The sequence below is a fragment of the Protopterus annectens genome, chromosome 17.part0 (genome assembly GCF_019279795.1).
Source record: "Protopterus annectens isolate FY-2018-M chromosome 17.part0, PAN1.0, whole genome shotgun sequence".
NCBI classification, from domain to species: Eukaryota; Metazoa; Chordata; order Ceratodontiformes; family Protopteridae; genus Protopterus; species Protopterus annectens.
The window spans coordinates 424,243,201-424,259,318 of NC_056751.1; the positions used below are offsets into that span (position 1 = coordinate 424,243,201).

Consider the following 16,118-nt stretch of genomic DNA (forward strand, 5'->3'; position numbering starts at 1 on the left):
TAACCTGTTTTGAGACTGTAATTGAAGAGTGCCTCAAGTAGTCATTCCAGGTCATGTTTTAGGCTATTTAGGGGGCAACCAGGGATACTGTTGGTGACCACTGAAGCAGTGCTTTTGTCCTTAGCGAGCACCACTAGGACCTGCTCCCTGTTGATAGTTGAGCAAATTTAATGGACAGGATGTCACATGGGATGGTGAGTGGGTGAAGTTAGAGCTAAATTTATCAGCCAGTATATTTGTTATGTCACCCTCATCAGTGAAAGTTATGCCATTTATGACCAGTTCTGCACAGTGCTGAGTTTTACGTTTAAGGTTCCTGACATATCTGCTGAAGGCATTGTGATTGTCCTTAACTTGGGAGACTATCCTGGCCTCATAACTGGCCTTGTTGGATTTTATCAGACCTCTTAGTTTCTTGTGCTCTTGTCTCTTTGAGGGTTGCTCTTTCTGATTTTGGCCATGACTTTTTTCTTTTGTTATATACCGTGTTAAGGTAAGGATTCAACCAGTGGGATTGTTTTTGGTGTTAGGTATACAGCCATTTAGATAATTGTATAAGGTTTCTGTGAATAATTCTGAATAAGAAGCTGTGTTCTAAGGGTAGCCATGAATTTTGACAAACTGTTCTAATGGGGTGTAGGTTGTTTTAAAAAAATAAATAGTAACTGTTATTATTTTAGTTTAGTTTTTTTTGGTTTTTTTTTTTCAAGGGGAAACATCTTTGTGGTCTCTTTGTTCAAATGAGGATGGATGGGAGGATGGATGAGGCATGTTGGTGGTTGGTGAGTAGTGTGTAGTAAATGTTCCTCTGGCTGTTGGATGGTGGGATTGGGAGGGGGTATTTCTGTTATTCCAAGGGTAAAAATGTTAGAAACAGTGTGCTTGTGAGTTAGAGGCTGCACCATCCAGTTTATAGAGGGAGTTTTTAAAATTTTTATAGAAGGGTAGTTAAAAATTCTCATGAGCCTGTAGTTTTGTAGGGAGAGGTAGGAGTGTAGTGGAGTTCATACAGGGTGACCTGTAGCTGGGCCAGACATGTGAAAGAGACCTGGTCAGGACAGACCCTTTATGGGATGAACTCCAGGGCATCATCCTGTTTTGTGGATGGAGGGTTGTATTTTTGTATTTGAGATCTAGGAGGCTCTGTACTAGGCTTGTTCTGTCTGTTGTTGTGTTGTTGTTGTGTGTAAAGTGCTGTGCCTTGCAATCAATACTTTGCTGGCTTTAAACTAAGTCTCAGTAAAAGCACAAATGTCCACATTCTCCAGAGAATGAAGAGCTTATAAGGTATGGAGTTTCTTGTTCAAATTCCTAGCATTAACCAGTAGCATCTTAAGGTTGCTTTCAGTTTTCTTTTTTTTTTTTTCTTTTACTATGCTAGTAGTTTTGTCATTGTGACAGTACCCAAAAAGGCTCTAATGAGGTGGATAAGTTTTAGCCAATATCCAAAAGCCCAGGGGAAACAGTTGCAGGTTATCCTTAGCAAAGCAATGTGACCTGTTAAACCTGTCCTGCTATACTGATAGATATTGGATCCTCTTGAGGTGATACCGAAACTAAGCCAATTATTAAAATCAGTCATTTTCTGTTCATACTGTGGCATCATCCTTGGTGAAGGTAGAATTCTGCTTTCACTGAAAGGCATGCACCTGTCTGCGACACATATTTAGAGAGATCCATAATGTTTCTTTTCATATAGTGCAGTGAGGTACATCTCATGTCATTTACACCCACATGGACTATGAAAAAATCATATTAGTACCTGTGATGCAGGTATGAATATGATATATGTGGTATAGTAACTTTAGTGCGTACGTGATATTACAGATCCTAGCTCCAGATAGGCAACTAACCATTATCTTCTCCTTGTCCAGCCTGGAGAGAGGGGCATCTGTGTGTTGTAGAATAGAATCCCCTGTGACAACAGTACTATGTAAAGTGTTTGCTTGCCTTATAGGCTTTGTTCTTGGGGGATCATTGCATGTAGGCTTATATGCGGTGTTGGGTGTTGCTTTTGGTGTGCACTTTAATGATTGCAGAGGAAAGGTTTTGCTGTTAGCCAGCTGAGGAGGTCTTTGAGGTTTGGAAATATTTCTTTTAAGTGACACAGTGTAAGAAAGTATATATGTGTGGTAAGGGGTATGTGTGAAGGATGTTGTATGTGTGTGTTCTTGATAATATTGTAAGCAAAATGTTTGCCTCCAAGGTAGTTATGTATGTACATCTTTCTCATACTGTATTAGTTTTTTTAAGGACTAAAAGGTCATCCAAGTACATGAAACGAATGCTACACTGTCTTGGGATGCCCGTATCTACCAAAGTGGTCACAGAGGCATAAGGAAGTTGCAGATCCATGTTGTCAGGACCAATGTTAGGGTTGGGCTCTTATGGTTTATGTATTTGGTTTTACACGGGCACATGTGTGCTGTCCAGGTTTAAAGCTAGATGATAGATTGTGCTATGATCTGGTGTTAGTTCAGTTTGATGCTGTCTAACTAGCTGCCCTAAGCTTAGCTTCAAGCAAAGCCTTTGTGTGTTGCAGTTTAAAGTCCTAAATACTAGCTTTATAGATACATTTTACGAACTGAGCATTTGCTAGTACACAAGGCACTGCTAGCTGCTGCGGCATGGTGAGTAGCACAGCACACACACATTTAATTTATAGCAGACAGGAAAAATCTGAAAGCTTACAAACTTACTACTCTGCCCTCTGGCCAGTAAACAACTTAACTTTGAGATCCATGGATTGCTTTCCAACTCAGAGAGACCAGGTAAACCCCTTCTTCCAGGAGATAAATGATCCTGGAATTTTTAAATGTAAAAGCACAGCAAAAGTAGCTTTCAAGTGCAGATTAACACCAAACAACTAAGTCCCTAAAAAAGCCTTCTGGCTGATGAAACAATCTCATTCCCTACATGTTTCCCAACTTGGGCAGTCCAGGCTACTCTTCAACTGCCACTAGAATTGCAGTCATGGTCTTCTTAATGAAAAAACACACTGTGGTTAGCCAAAAGTAAAAAGGTACTAACTAGCTACAAGTAATTGTCACTTTAAGTGCCTATGTGTGTGTTCCAACCCAGACAGACCAAGCCATCTTTCTACTGCCACTAGAATTGCAGACTCGGTCTTCTTATTGTAAAATACACTTTAGTTAGGCAAAGGTAAAAAGGTATAAAAACAAATCAAACAACTTCCTACAGAAAATAATTCTCATTTAAGCCTACTTGAGTATATCCCATGTCAGACAGACCAGGCTACCTTTCTACTGCCACTAGAATTGCAGCCCAAGTCTTCTTAATGTAAAAACAGTTAGCCAAAAATAAATAGGTACCAGAAACAACTATCTACAAGTAATTACAAGGTGATTTAAAGGCAGACAGGCCAGCAGTGAAGAACACACACACACACACACACACACACACACACACACACACACACACACACACACACACACACACTTAAGTAATTTCAAAGGATACTAAAGTTTAAGGGGAGGGCCTTACCAGTGTCATCAGTCAGTGCCCAGTAAGATAAGCAAAAAAGATAAGACTGGGAGAAGCTTCTAGTGCTAGGTATACAGAGGATGAGACTAGGATGAGCTTCCAAGGCTAGGTGTGCAGTAGGGGCATGGGCAGCTCAAAAACTTCCAGGTTCAGGAGAGAGATCATAAAAATGTAATAAAATGAGAGCCCACTCAGAAATTGTTTAAACATCTAGGCAGAGCACAGGAACCACTTGAAAATGTGATAGAATAAAGCCCTGCAGCTGTAAAAAATACCTTCATTTAATAGCTTTAACTATAGATGCAGAATAAACACAACATGAAATGCACAGTATTGATTTGAATGGTAAGATAAGTGCAGCATTTTAAATGTACTTCCCTGGATGCAAAATGTAGTCCAAATGCTTTGTTTTCAAGCTTCTGAGATGTAGATGAAGTAAATGGCTTAGTAAGAAGCAGAAAAATACCAGCCTAGGCAGGATTTATCAAAAAAGAGCTTATTTTGTGGATATTGTCAGATGTACACTGCAGGAAAGCTTCCTTGAGAAATGCATTCTTCAAAGCTCTATACCTGACAGACACGCTGACACATTAAGGAGGGTCAAAGAGTTTCTTATTATTATGAATATATCTTCATATCTAAATTAAATGATTAATGCATGCTTTAATGAAACTACTGTTGTCTATACAAATGTTTTGGGACCTTAAGGTGAGCTTGTGTACGAGGGACTTCCATCTTCAAAAAATGATATTGGTTGCTCAGAATAATGCTAGTAATAATATTTGTTTTCAATAAGAAATGCTTGATACAAGCAGAATTATTCAGAAGTATGTATGAAGAGAGAAAGAAATTTGGAGTGAGAGACTGAAAAATATAGTTAATATGGCCTGCAGGAGAGAGTTAAAACTTCCTAAATGATAATATAGTGAAGGAAGAGATTGTTCTTCAGTTTTAAAACTTACCAGAAATTTGAATACTTTCAAATAAAATTTATTGAAATATATAGAAAGAGAATAAAATGATGAAACAGACATGACAGACAAAAGACAAAATAATTGTTTATCCGTTGTTGAGCCTAACCATAAATAAAACTGATGCGGAAGTAACTGAATATAGCAGAAGTGTTATGTATTTATCATCTTAACTGAATTCTATGTTAAACCAATGGAATTTCTGCTATTACTTATGAAGTAGGACATCTGTGAAGGATGGCACAGAGGTATAGCAGTTAGCATTGTTACCTCACAGCAAGAGGTTCTCCAGTTTGATTCTTGGCTTGGGTGCCTTCTGTGCCGAGTCTGCATGTCCTCCCTGCATTCACATGGGTTTCTGCCAGGTGCTCTGGTTTCCTCCTGGATTTCAAAGAGATGCAGTAGGTGGATTTGAGACTCTAAACTGGCCCTAGGTGTGAGTGTGTGAGTGCGAATGTATGTGGCGCACCATCTAAGGAGGGTTGAGCTTTGGGCTAGCAAGCTTAGCCCGTAAAACTTGTAACTGCTGCAGAAACAATGAGCGCTGAAAGGTGCTTGTTGCCTGATGTACCACATGGTATGTAAATGGCAAAGAGAGAGAGAGGATATCTGTGAATGAAAGTTTTCCTAACTGAGAAGCAACTGCACCACTCCATAGGGAATAAGAAAGATGCTAAGTTTTCAGATTCATAGGACCATGTCTGGTATAACTAGATCAGCTGGAAGAGAATGAGTCAGCATAGAGGCCTGTGGGAAGTCAGGTTTTTGCTTGACAGGTAAACCATCTGGCTTTAGAGAGTGTTCTGCAATGTTGTTCTTCATGACATGTGATTGTGATGAAATGGCATATTTTGTTGGACATAATTGGTTGGGTGGTTGTATTTTTTTTAATGCTGTGGCAATGGGGGGCAATCTGTAGTCTATCTGGCAAGTACCAAAAAAGGATACCAAACTGATATAAAAACAAACGATACAAAAGAAAATATCAGCAGGGAAAGACCGCAACCACCAGTAAATGACGTCCAACAAGTTTAATCATTATGTCTCTGCTACCAGTTATAATAGCTTATAACCCTTGTCCTAAGGGTAAAAGAAGATCAATTAGCTGACTTAATTGGCCCGTTAATTATATATACTGGTATATAATTTTTTTTAAATACATTTTTGAATTATATGTAAATATAGATCTGATAATAAACTATTTATTATGTTTCTTACCTATGGTTAGGGAATAGTATTTAAATATTTTTTATATTTTATGCTTTTTTGAAGTTTTATTTTGATGTTTCTTTAAGAGATACTATTTATAATAGTAATTGAATGATTGATTGTGTTATAAATTCAGCAAAGCTGTGCTTTTTAATGTATTTGATGAAGTCAAAAGCTTGTGTTGACGAAAATGTTTTATGGCAGTCTGCTTGCGTTAATAAACTTGTTGGACGTCATTTACTGGTGGTTGCGGTCTTTCCCTGCTGATATTTTCTTTTCTATCTGGCAAGTAGAATTTCTTTGCATATGTCTTGCAGAGGCTGTCTAATAAATGAAGAGTCTTCTGTTCCAGAGCAGTAGTGATTTCATTTTCTTGCATGATTTTTCAATGTGCTTCTGGAAAGCAGGAGTTGGGTCAAGCCAGATTCACAAGTATTTGAATGAAGTTGTTGCTTCAAAGAGGTAATTGTTTATAACTCTGATTTGCTATGACTCTGTAACTTTGGTTTGTGCCAAATAGCACTGATTTTGTTTTAGAGAGGATTTAATAAGATCCTGTGTTGTAAAAGCCATAGACTGAGTGAATAGAGGTTATTTTGGAATTTAATCTGTATCCCAGAGTGTGACTGTTGGATCTGAAGATGATCATTCTATCTGATTATAAGATGAGGTATGTTATAAGGGAGTTTATTAATGAAGATGTAGAAAGGAAGATGTACAAAGATGGATCCTTGAGAGATTCCATTAAGTAGTGGTGCTGTATTAGAGGAGGTTCCTAATTCACTTTAAAGGAACTGTTGGAAAAGATGTCTTGAAACTAGGTTAGGGAGTCTTCGCTAATGTCACGTTCTATTAGTTTGTCTAGTAGCAGTGAGTGGTCACTTAGTTCAGATGTTTTTGTTTAATTCTATCCTGCTAAAATTTCCTTGTGTTGCCCAGGATTTCATCAGTTAGGGTCCAGAAACTGTCATGGCAACATAACCACCCTAGAACCCATTTTGCATTTTGGAGAGAAGCTGATATTGATTGGTATAGTCTATCAACTGAGCGTGGATTATTTTTATTAGAATTTTCTAAGTGGGAGGAGTATAAAAATAGGTGAAACATGGGAGGGTTTTTTTGGTTTCTGTTGTTTAGGAATATGTATAACTAGGGCTTATTTCCAGATGTTGGGTTTGATATTGTTTGTTAGACAGAAGTTATAAGTATGAGCAAGAAGAGTGTGGTTAGAAGTCTTTGCATAGATGGATGAACCGAGGGTAGAGAATGTCTGAACAAAGTAATGAGTATATATATATATATATATATATATATATATGGATCTACTACTTTTGATCGACAGCACATTTAATTGAAACTCATTTGATCGACAGCACATTTGATCGAAAACCAGTATTCATGGCAATTAACAGGGATTTGTCCCCCTCCCCAAAGTCGTGCAACCCTGCATTTCATATATAAGGGTAGAGGGGGGTATGGGGGGCTGTTAGGGGGGCACAGCCCCCCACATTTGGCGGTGTGGGGTAGGCTGTGCCCCCCCCCACCTTTATATATCAACTCCAGAGTCACACGACTTTGGGGAGGGGGACAAATCCCTGTTAATTGCCATGAATACTGGTTTTTGATCCAATGTGCTGTCAATCAAATGAGTTTCGATTAAATGTGCTGTTGATCAAAAGTAGTAGATCCATATATATATATATATATATATATATATATAGTGTGCGTGTGCGCGCACGTGTGTATGTCTGATATGTTTAGAGTGAAAGGAAGGGAGGAGTACTGAATTCATGAGGGACTTCTTTTCTTGTGAAATTGGTGTTGCAGTTTAGGACTTTGAAGGGAGTGTTTTCTTGAGTCTTGCATCCCTTGAAAACATTTATTTCATGAAAGAAGGGTTTAAGTTTGTGAAGTTGGGAATTCTCCCTAGATTTTTAATAAGCAAGTGCATGTTTGTTGAGATTTTGGGTATAGTAAAGTGAGAATTAAGTGTTTTTTTCATTATCCATATCTGAATTCCAAAACCTTATTATCTGTCATGTAATAAGAATGTCACTTCAGTGACGGTACTATTCTCATTTTATTTGCTTAATGGCATGACAGAGCCACATAGAGTTAGAGAAGGTGGAGTAGAAGAATGTGGGGAAGTTGATGGAACACAAAATGAGGAGAAACAGAAGGTGAGATGAGGAGGAATGGATTATATCTGTATCAAGTGTGGAGGATCACAACATAAAGTGTAATATTATGGTGGGTTCTTGAAGAGTGAGATGGCAGTTGGGGAATATTTATTCCTGGAAATGGGTGTGTATTTGCCTTGATAGAGTTAAGGAAGAAAGAACTTCTATAGTTATGATAGGTAGGACTTTTGGGGACGGGATGGTAAATACTGAATGTTGGTGCATACAAAACAGATAGCAAGGTGAAGTTGGGAAGATTAAAGATATGGCTTTGGGGAATAATGGCTTTTTAAATTGATTTGGGGATTTGTAGTACTAGGAGAATGAGGTAAGAATATAGAAAAAGAAGGAGATCACTACATATTGTCTCAAAGACCTTCTATTAGGAGTAGATTTCCTATACCTAGCTTACTGTAAGCAATACAAAACACTGCAGTCAGCAGAGTTTTAAACAGAGCAGTTTGATTTTAATCAGCGCCAAATTAAAACAGTTTTGTGAAATAGCTGAAAACAGAAACTTTTTCTAGCTTGGTTCCATCTATCCAAATTAGTTTGCAGTCAATTGCTACAATTTTGTGCATAAAGGAAAATAATCCAGAGCTGGCATTCATTCCACTAAACCAACATCAGAACTGTTCCATTTAGCTTGCTGAGAGATTACAGTCTGAATTTAAATTAAAATTATGCTCCTCTTTACGGCAATAGTGACAGTTTTCCTGAGAAAAGAAGGCATTTAATTTCTCCAAAGCACTTACAAAAACAGATTCAGAACAACAGTTTCTACAGCATCTCTGATATTACTTTTAGGTGCCTTATCAGAGAGACATGGAGAAGTAGTTTTATTTTTATAAATTCATAGCTGACCTTGTGGAACATTTTAAGCCTAGCCAGTTTCCCCTTTTCGGCCCAAATTAACCTATCCCATTTGGTTAGAATTTGGCCTTACCCATTTCTTGTTCGATAATTATATCTTACCCCTAATGAGAATAACTGGGATCATACCAATGTTAATTTGACGGGACACATGCATGGGTTAAAGCATTTAGGAGCTGCCTCTATCCATTAGTAATACAGGGTAAATTTTCTGTTTCCTATCCATAGATCGAAGTTGTACTTAAATATGGACAGGGATGAACTTTGTTTTATCTGGGTGTGGAGTCTGTTCCAGGGCAGTAGTATCCTCTGTGCCATATACCTGTGCCTCCAGACTATTCTGTTGATGTTGCAGAAGAGGTTTAGATCCCTAGATCGAGTACTTCAGATGCTATTTGACTTGCTGATGTGCAGTCCATCAGTACTGGGTCAGAGGATGCCTTATATGCTAGACATAGGTCACCTCTTAGCAGTCTGTAGGATACCAAGTATAGTGACAGGGCTTTGAGTCAGTCCATGTAGGTCATGTTTTTTAGGCCTTGTATCCTTTTAGTAAGGTATCTCTGTGGGCATTCCAGTTATTGAATGTGTCTGGACGGACACATGCCAAAAGGGGGTGTTATATTCAATGATTGGCCTAATGAGAGCTGTGTAAAGCGGGACAATGACATCCCTAGAACTAGACGCAATCCCCTTGTTTATAAGCTATACAATATAGAAGGACTTTCTTACAACAGTGGACACGTTTGTCAAAAGTTAGGTTACTGTACACATAAGTTCCCAAATCCTGAACAGCTGGGTGATCTCTTAGGAGGTGTATCGTCAATGGGTAGAGAATGTTTTTATCTAGTCTAGTTTCCGGAACTTCTGAGTTATATCCTACTTCAGGCTCGATTAGATGAAATTGGCCAAGGTTACATACTCACCCCCTTAAAGAAACCACCTTTCTAAGGAAACACAGGCCATTAATATTCTAGCAGTTCAGGACTTCTTTACCTGCCTTTATATTGTAGCCTCTTTCTCTGTCACAATATGGAAACTGTTTTGGGCTTGACATGATGCACAGTGGGGAAGGACGTTTATTGTGTAGTGTCTAGATGTAGGTAGAAAACTCATATTGTGTTGCATATAAGTACTAATGATTTGTCTACAGGGGTGCTGAAGTCCATAAAAAGCACCAAAATTCTGGAATATCATTGTAAGGAAATGGAAAATATGGTGTTTTTTTTCAGATGTGTTACTTATTTCATGGATAATTAGGCTAATTAAAAGTAGGATAGAGTAGTATAATTGGCTCAGGAAAATACATAAAGTAACAAGCATTTAGTCACAGGTGACTGGGACAGAATACACAAAATATGTACTATTTGGAAGGGATAGATACAAGAAAGTAGACATGCTTAAGTTCTTAAATATAAACATAATGGGAAAGTACCTTTAAACTAAAAAATACGTGTTTTGAAAGGGTTTAGGATGGGGTAGACTCAACTGAGATTGAAATGTTTAAGTGGGGCTTGTGAGTAAGGTGTGAAGTGGGTATCGTAGGAGTGAATTTAAAGACAGTAAGTAAATGAGGTGAAGGGGTGCAAAATTTTCATGAAAACTTTGCTGAGCATTAGATTTTTTAACAGCATGATTGGCTGCAAGGTAGACTGAGGTTACTGAATGACTGTTACAGTGCAAAACAGTGGAGTTGTTCTAAAAGTATCGCGGTTAATGGGTCAGACAAAAAATCATAGGAGAGGGGATAGGATACGGGTGGACTGATACCTGCAGCATTAAAGCACATTTAATTGATGTTTTTGCCAGCACTTTGTATGTATGCTTTCTTTTAACTTGAACATCCCTCTCATCTACATATCCTTCTCATACTTTTTTTTGCATTCCTTGGGAAAATTGTACTTGTGTTACGGTTCTCAATGATGTGACATTTTTATTTATTTATTAATTTCATTTTCTAATTGCATTGGTCCATCAGAAGAAAAGCCCATTTTCAGCAGACGCCCAGTGAAAAAGCTCCAGAATAGTACAAGTAGTTGTATTACAGTTTTAATTAAAAAATACTTTGATAGAAATATTTATGAATTAATTGTACCATAGCTTGTTAATACTGGGTTTTGGAGAGAAGCTTTAGTATTTATACAAATTAGAACACCCTTTTGAGTATACAAACATAGCAGTATAGTTACTGGAGAATGGTACACTTCATTTACACAAACAGAATCAACAAAGCAACAAAACATTAAGTAATCATTATTGTGTCTAGTAGGAATAGCCATAGTAAAAATATGACAGTAGAGTTAAAGAATTGACTGTGTGACTGGTAAGAAGAGGTGAGAGAATATGGCAGTAGAGTAAGAAAAGAAGAGAAAGTTGCCTGTTAGCTTTAAGTGAGTGGTTGCTGAAAGGGGGTGAGGTTAGATAGCACAGAAGTAGATAAGATGAACCATGACAGTGAAAAGGTTAAATGGGAGGGATGTTTGATTAAAAGGAATGGTGGAGTAAGTTAGAATTGAGGTAGATGTAGTTAGGTGGGGCATATAAAAATATTAGCTCTGTCCTAGCAATAAACTTACACTATCCGACTTGGGACCCTCCTAACCTTGGATCTGGTGTCATTTACTAGTGCAGTCATTATCTTATTGTCCATTGTATACCCAGCCTATCAAATTGAAACCAACTCCAAGGGCTGTTGCTGTCTACCTTGTGAAAAAAATGTTGACTGAGGCTTTCCAGTGAACCTCTTAGTCTGTCAGTGTATCTAAAGCCATCTGTTAAGTTTGACTTGTCCATTCTGCTGTGAAAGTATGTGACCTTAACTCTCAGTACTTGTTGGCCAATGGTCATTCAGCAGTTTTTTTATGGCAGTTTACCCAAGTCCCTTGCTTCTTTTCTCAGACTAGCAGCTCTGTATTGGCCTCATCCTTACCAACTCTTTTAAGAGAAGGGGTATTGCCTGCATCTTTTTCAACCCATGAGATAATATTGAATTTTTTTGTTATACTTTGTGAAAAAGGAATCACTAGCTGTTTCTTTAGGTCAGATAGAATTCTGATCTAAATCACTAGGGATACCAGGCCATTACAAGTCACTCTAAGAGTAGAAAAAATACCTAGGAGAGAGAGGAGGAACAGCTGGATTAGGGTGATAGATGTTTTTAAGGCCTACTATCACAAAATGTCACAAAAATCCAGAAAAAAAAGTAATAGTAATAAATGAATGAGCACTGGAAAACAGAAATAATCATTGTTACAAAAGTCTCAACTATTTATATAATGTCCTTACCGTCACTCTTTTTAACTTCCACTTTCATCTTCTTCAGCCGTTTCAGTAAACCTCGCAGATCAGTAATACCATATTGAAAGGCAATCTTCTCATATTCACTGGGTTTGGCTTTTTTTAACAGGTCCCAGACATCAATGTCTGGCTCTGCTTGTTCTACCTTCACCTCTCTATACAAAAGAAATAGAAATTAGCCACTTCAAGATAACAACATTTTTTTTTCAATAGCAGAGAATAAATTTTTAGCACCTTCATTAAATTGTCACTTATGACATAGGCAAACATAACATTAATATAAAAGAAAATAATTAACATGTTTCCAGTTACAAGCATTATACATCACATGTCCTTTTTTATAATTATCAGTCTAATATTAAATTGTTCAGTTCCTGCCTTCCCTTAAACTTTACTCCTCCTCCTCTAGAACATTATTTTGCATGTGGTGTTCTCACAATTTCCTATTTTATAATATATTTATTTCTATGTAATTTGCTCCTTCTCTTTTCTATAGATCACACATCCAGTTCTTTTATCTCTGCTACAGTATTAATGCTTCAAATTCAGTTGGTTTAGACTTTAAGTTCCATCTTCTAGTAACTGCTTTTTTGGCAGTCACCAGTATTAAACTTAACAAGGCGTTACTATGTCTCAACAATTCAGATCCTGTGTTCCAGCTCAAAACAGTAATTTTCTTAGTTACACAGATTTGCTTACCCAATATTTCTGACAGAGTACTCTGCAGGGAATTCTTAAAATCTGGCAACTCATTACACTCCCATATCATGTGTTTCCAGTTACCTTTTTCTTCCCCATCGCACCTCTAACATCTAACATGAGGAAAAAATTATTTGAAGTCTGCTTGGGGTATAAAAATACCTATGCAAACACTTCCAAGCAAAAATCCCAAACCTTCTAGACTTTGTTGCATATTTGGAAGCCATATATATATATATATATATATATATATATATATATATATATATATATATATATATATATATATATATATGTATATATGTTCTCCCATTGTTCCCTTGTAAATTGCTTATCCAGTCTCTCTTACCAATCTTTTCTAATGTCCTCTGATTGACTATTTTAATTATCATGCAATATTTTACATGACCTACTAATTAACGGATTCTTCTGTTCTAGATTCATCTAAAAACTCTACCAGAGCATGTCTTTCACTTAAGATTCCCCTAGTCCTTTCTCTTTGCCTAAACTTGAATACCAATTCCTGGTAGGGAAGACATTCTCTAGCCTGCAGTCCAAATATCGTCTTGGCCTCTTCCCATTCCATTATATTTCATTATCTAGTTATTTGTTCCCAGTACCTTGGTCCTTTTATCAGTTTTCTCCAGTAAATTCCAGCCTCTCTTGCCTATTGTCTGTATCCCCATTTTCAGTCATCTCTATCGGCAAAATCTCCTTTCTCCATTCTCATGTTGGTTTAGTTCATAGAATACTTTCTGCTGCTTTGTGAATATAATGCTTTTTAATTTCTCCAAGTCTTTTGGGTTTCTAATACCATGATGGGAATGGACCCCACTCTTAAGTCAAAGTACGATTAAAGTTCATGAAATCAGTATTGTTTCAGTCTTTGATGTCAGCCAGTAGTGCTCTTCACAGTACCTGCAATGTGCCCAGTAATGACTCTTCCTGCAATCCATATGGAGTTACATGTATTGGTAACATATCTAAATATGATTGTAGATTCTTTTTTATAAGACCTGTTGCTCCTACTACTATTGGAACTGTCTGGGTATCTTTCTTCCACATTGATCTTGTTTCTGCCTGCAGATGCTGATATTTTATGACTTTGTGTCTCTCTGAACACAAGACGCTGTAGTCACTGGGTGTGGCAATTTCAATGATCAATGCTACTCGTCTTCTTTTCTTGGACCACTATATCCAGTTTTCTAGTATCTATCTTTTGAACTGTTGGTAATGGATGATCCTAAGTGATGTAGACTTTGTCATTTTCTATGATGCTTTGTGGCTCATGTTTCCAGTGTTTTTCGGCCTCTTCAGTACCATAATGTTTGCAGAATCCCCAGTGCAACAGTCTCGCCACATTATTATGCCTTTCAATATACAGACCTTCTGCCATTAGTATGTCGCAGCCAGCAACGAGGTGCACAACTGTTTCCAATTTGGCTTTACAAAACCTAAATTTGTCTGTTTTTCCCACATGTTCAATGGACTTTATAAAACAATGTGTATGCAGCCTATTATCTTGGGCTGTCAATAGTAACCTTTCATCTCTTGGTTTGAATTTGCCTCTCCTTGACTATTCCCGTGTTCGTTCCTGATCAACATGAAATTCTTCCCGAAGTTTTCTATACTTGCAACTATATTTATGCTATTTCCACATTTCTTGCCTTCTCATCTGATCCTTCAACTTATATTCTATCTTTTTTTTTTTTGGCACATTCAGTTGCTGCCTGATTTTTATCTACTTCTAGTTTGATTTCCATTCCTGCTTGACGCCAATAAGCTTCTGCTAGATTAAGCAGAGAAGTCATCTTAGATTTGTTCTCCTCATGTTTCAAAACATTCACTACATTTGGGTCTTGTGAGGTCAGCAGATATGTGTGGAGTCCCACAATTGTCAATCTATACATATAATCAGTTTCAGGGAGGCACATCCCTCATTTGGAACGGGGAATCTTGGTATGCACTGATTTTTATAAATCATTTGGTGAGCATGAAGCATCCTTTTTGTTTTCCTATCTAATCTAGCCAACACGTTTTGGGGCCAGTCAATCACTCCAAAACTGTAAGTTAGGACAGGAAGAGCAAATTGGTTTATAGCTTGTATTTTGTTCCTAGATGTCGGTGCTGTTTTCAAGATTAATTTAAGTCTTATGAAGTATTACTTACTAAGTTTTATTCACATTTGTTCATGTTTTATTGTTGATCCTTCCTCAATTCCCAAATATTTATATACTCCTTCTTGCTCAAGTTCTTTTATATCACATTCTTGTCCCAAACTGATGTTTTCCTGGCATTTGCAGTTTTCCTGGTTTAAAGGTTGCTTTTGCACATTTATCAAGACCAAATGACATTCTTATATTATCTGAAAAAGTTTTGACAACTTGCAGTTATGCTTTCAGTTCCTCATCTGATGAGCTATACAGTTTTAAATCATCGACAAAGAGAAGGTGAGAAGTCTTTACACTTTGTTGCTTTCTAGGAGCCAGATTATAGCCATGGCCTAAGCTGTTGAGTAAACAGCTTAATGGATTAACAATGACAGAGAGTCACCGTGAAATATCCCCCTTTAAATTTTTATTCCTGGGATAACAATTTGCCCTTTATCATAGCTTAATTGCAGAGTGGTCTGCCACTGTTTCATGGTCACTGTAATGTAGTTGATCAGTGTGGGGTGTATCTTATACATTTTTAAGCACTCGTTTATCCATGAATGAGGGATACTGTCAAATGCATTTTTGTATTCAATCCATTCCATACTTAGATTTTTTCCCTTTTTACAGTTCTCCACTATGACTTTATTTAACAACAAATGATCCTTTGTTCCATATGACTTTCTTTTATTGCCCTTTTGTTCTACTGCCATAATTGAGTTTTCTTCTAAATGACTATAAACTCTGTTGGCATCAATTCCCATGTATAGTTTATACATTGTCGGAAGGCAAGTTATTGGTCTATAATTTTTAGAGTAGCTTGCAGGTTCATGCTTACGTAGGAGCATTGCTTTTCCTGTTGTTATCCAGGTTGGTGTCTGTTCTGGATGTGCATATAAATAATTCTTACTCATGGCTAAATCTTCATACAAAGATGTTAATACTTTTAACCAGAAGTTAGGTATTGCATCTGGGCCTCGGGTTTTCCAGTTATTGGCCTTTCTTAACTTTGTACAATCTCTCTAGCTGTTACTTCATCCCATTTCATATCCTGTACCTTTAAACTTCTTATTCTTTCTTTAACCTCTTCTATCCATTTAGCATCTTTGTTATGTTCCACAGGATCTTCATAGATACGTCTCCAAAATGTATCTATTTCTTCTTTTTTTGGCAGTCTTTCAATTCCTTTTACCTTATTTCCCAGTTATCTATAAAACCTTTTCGGGTCATCA

The 16,118-nt window shown here is 37.2% G+C and overlaps 1 protein-coding gene across 1 annotated transcript in view; it reads right to left on the reverse strand.

Annotated features, from left to right (window-relative positions):
* The window catches only part of MYBPC2 (myosin binding protein C2), a 591,519-nt gene that overhangs the window by 307,780 nt on the left and 267,621 nt on the right, over nucleotides 1-16,118 (reverse strand). Inside the window, exon 9 of the mRNA XM_044059467.1 lies at nucleotides 12,023-12,189. Within this exon, the coding sequence (XP_043915402.1) occupies nucleotides 12,023-12,189 (167 nt within the window). The remainder of the gene's footprint in view (nucleotides 1-12,022; nucleotides 12,190-16,118) is intronic.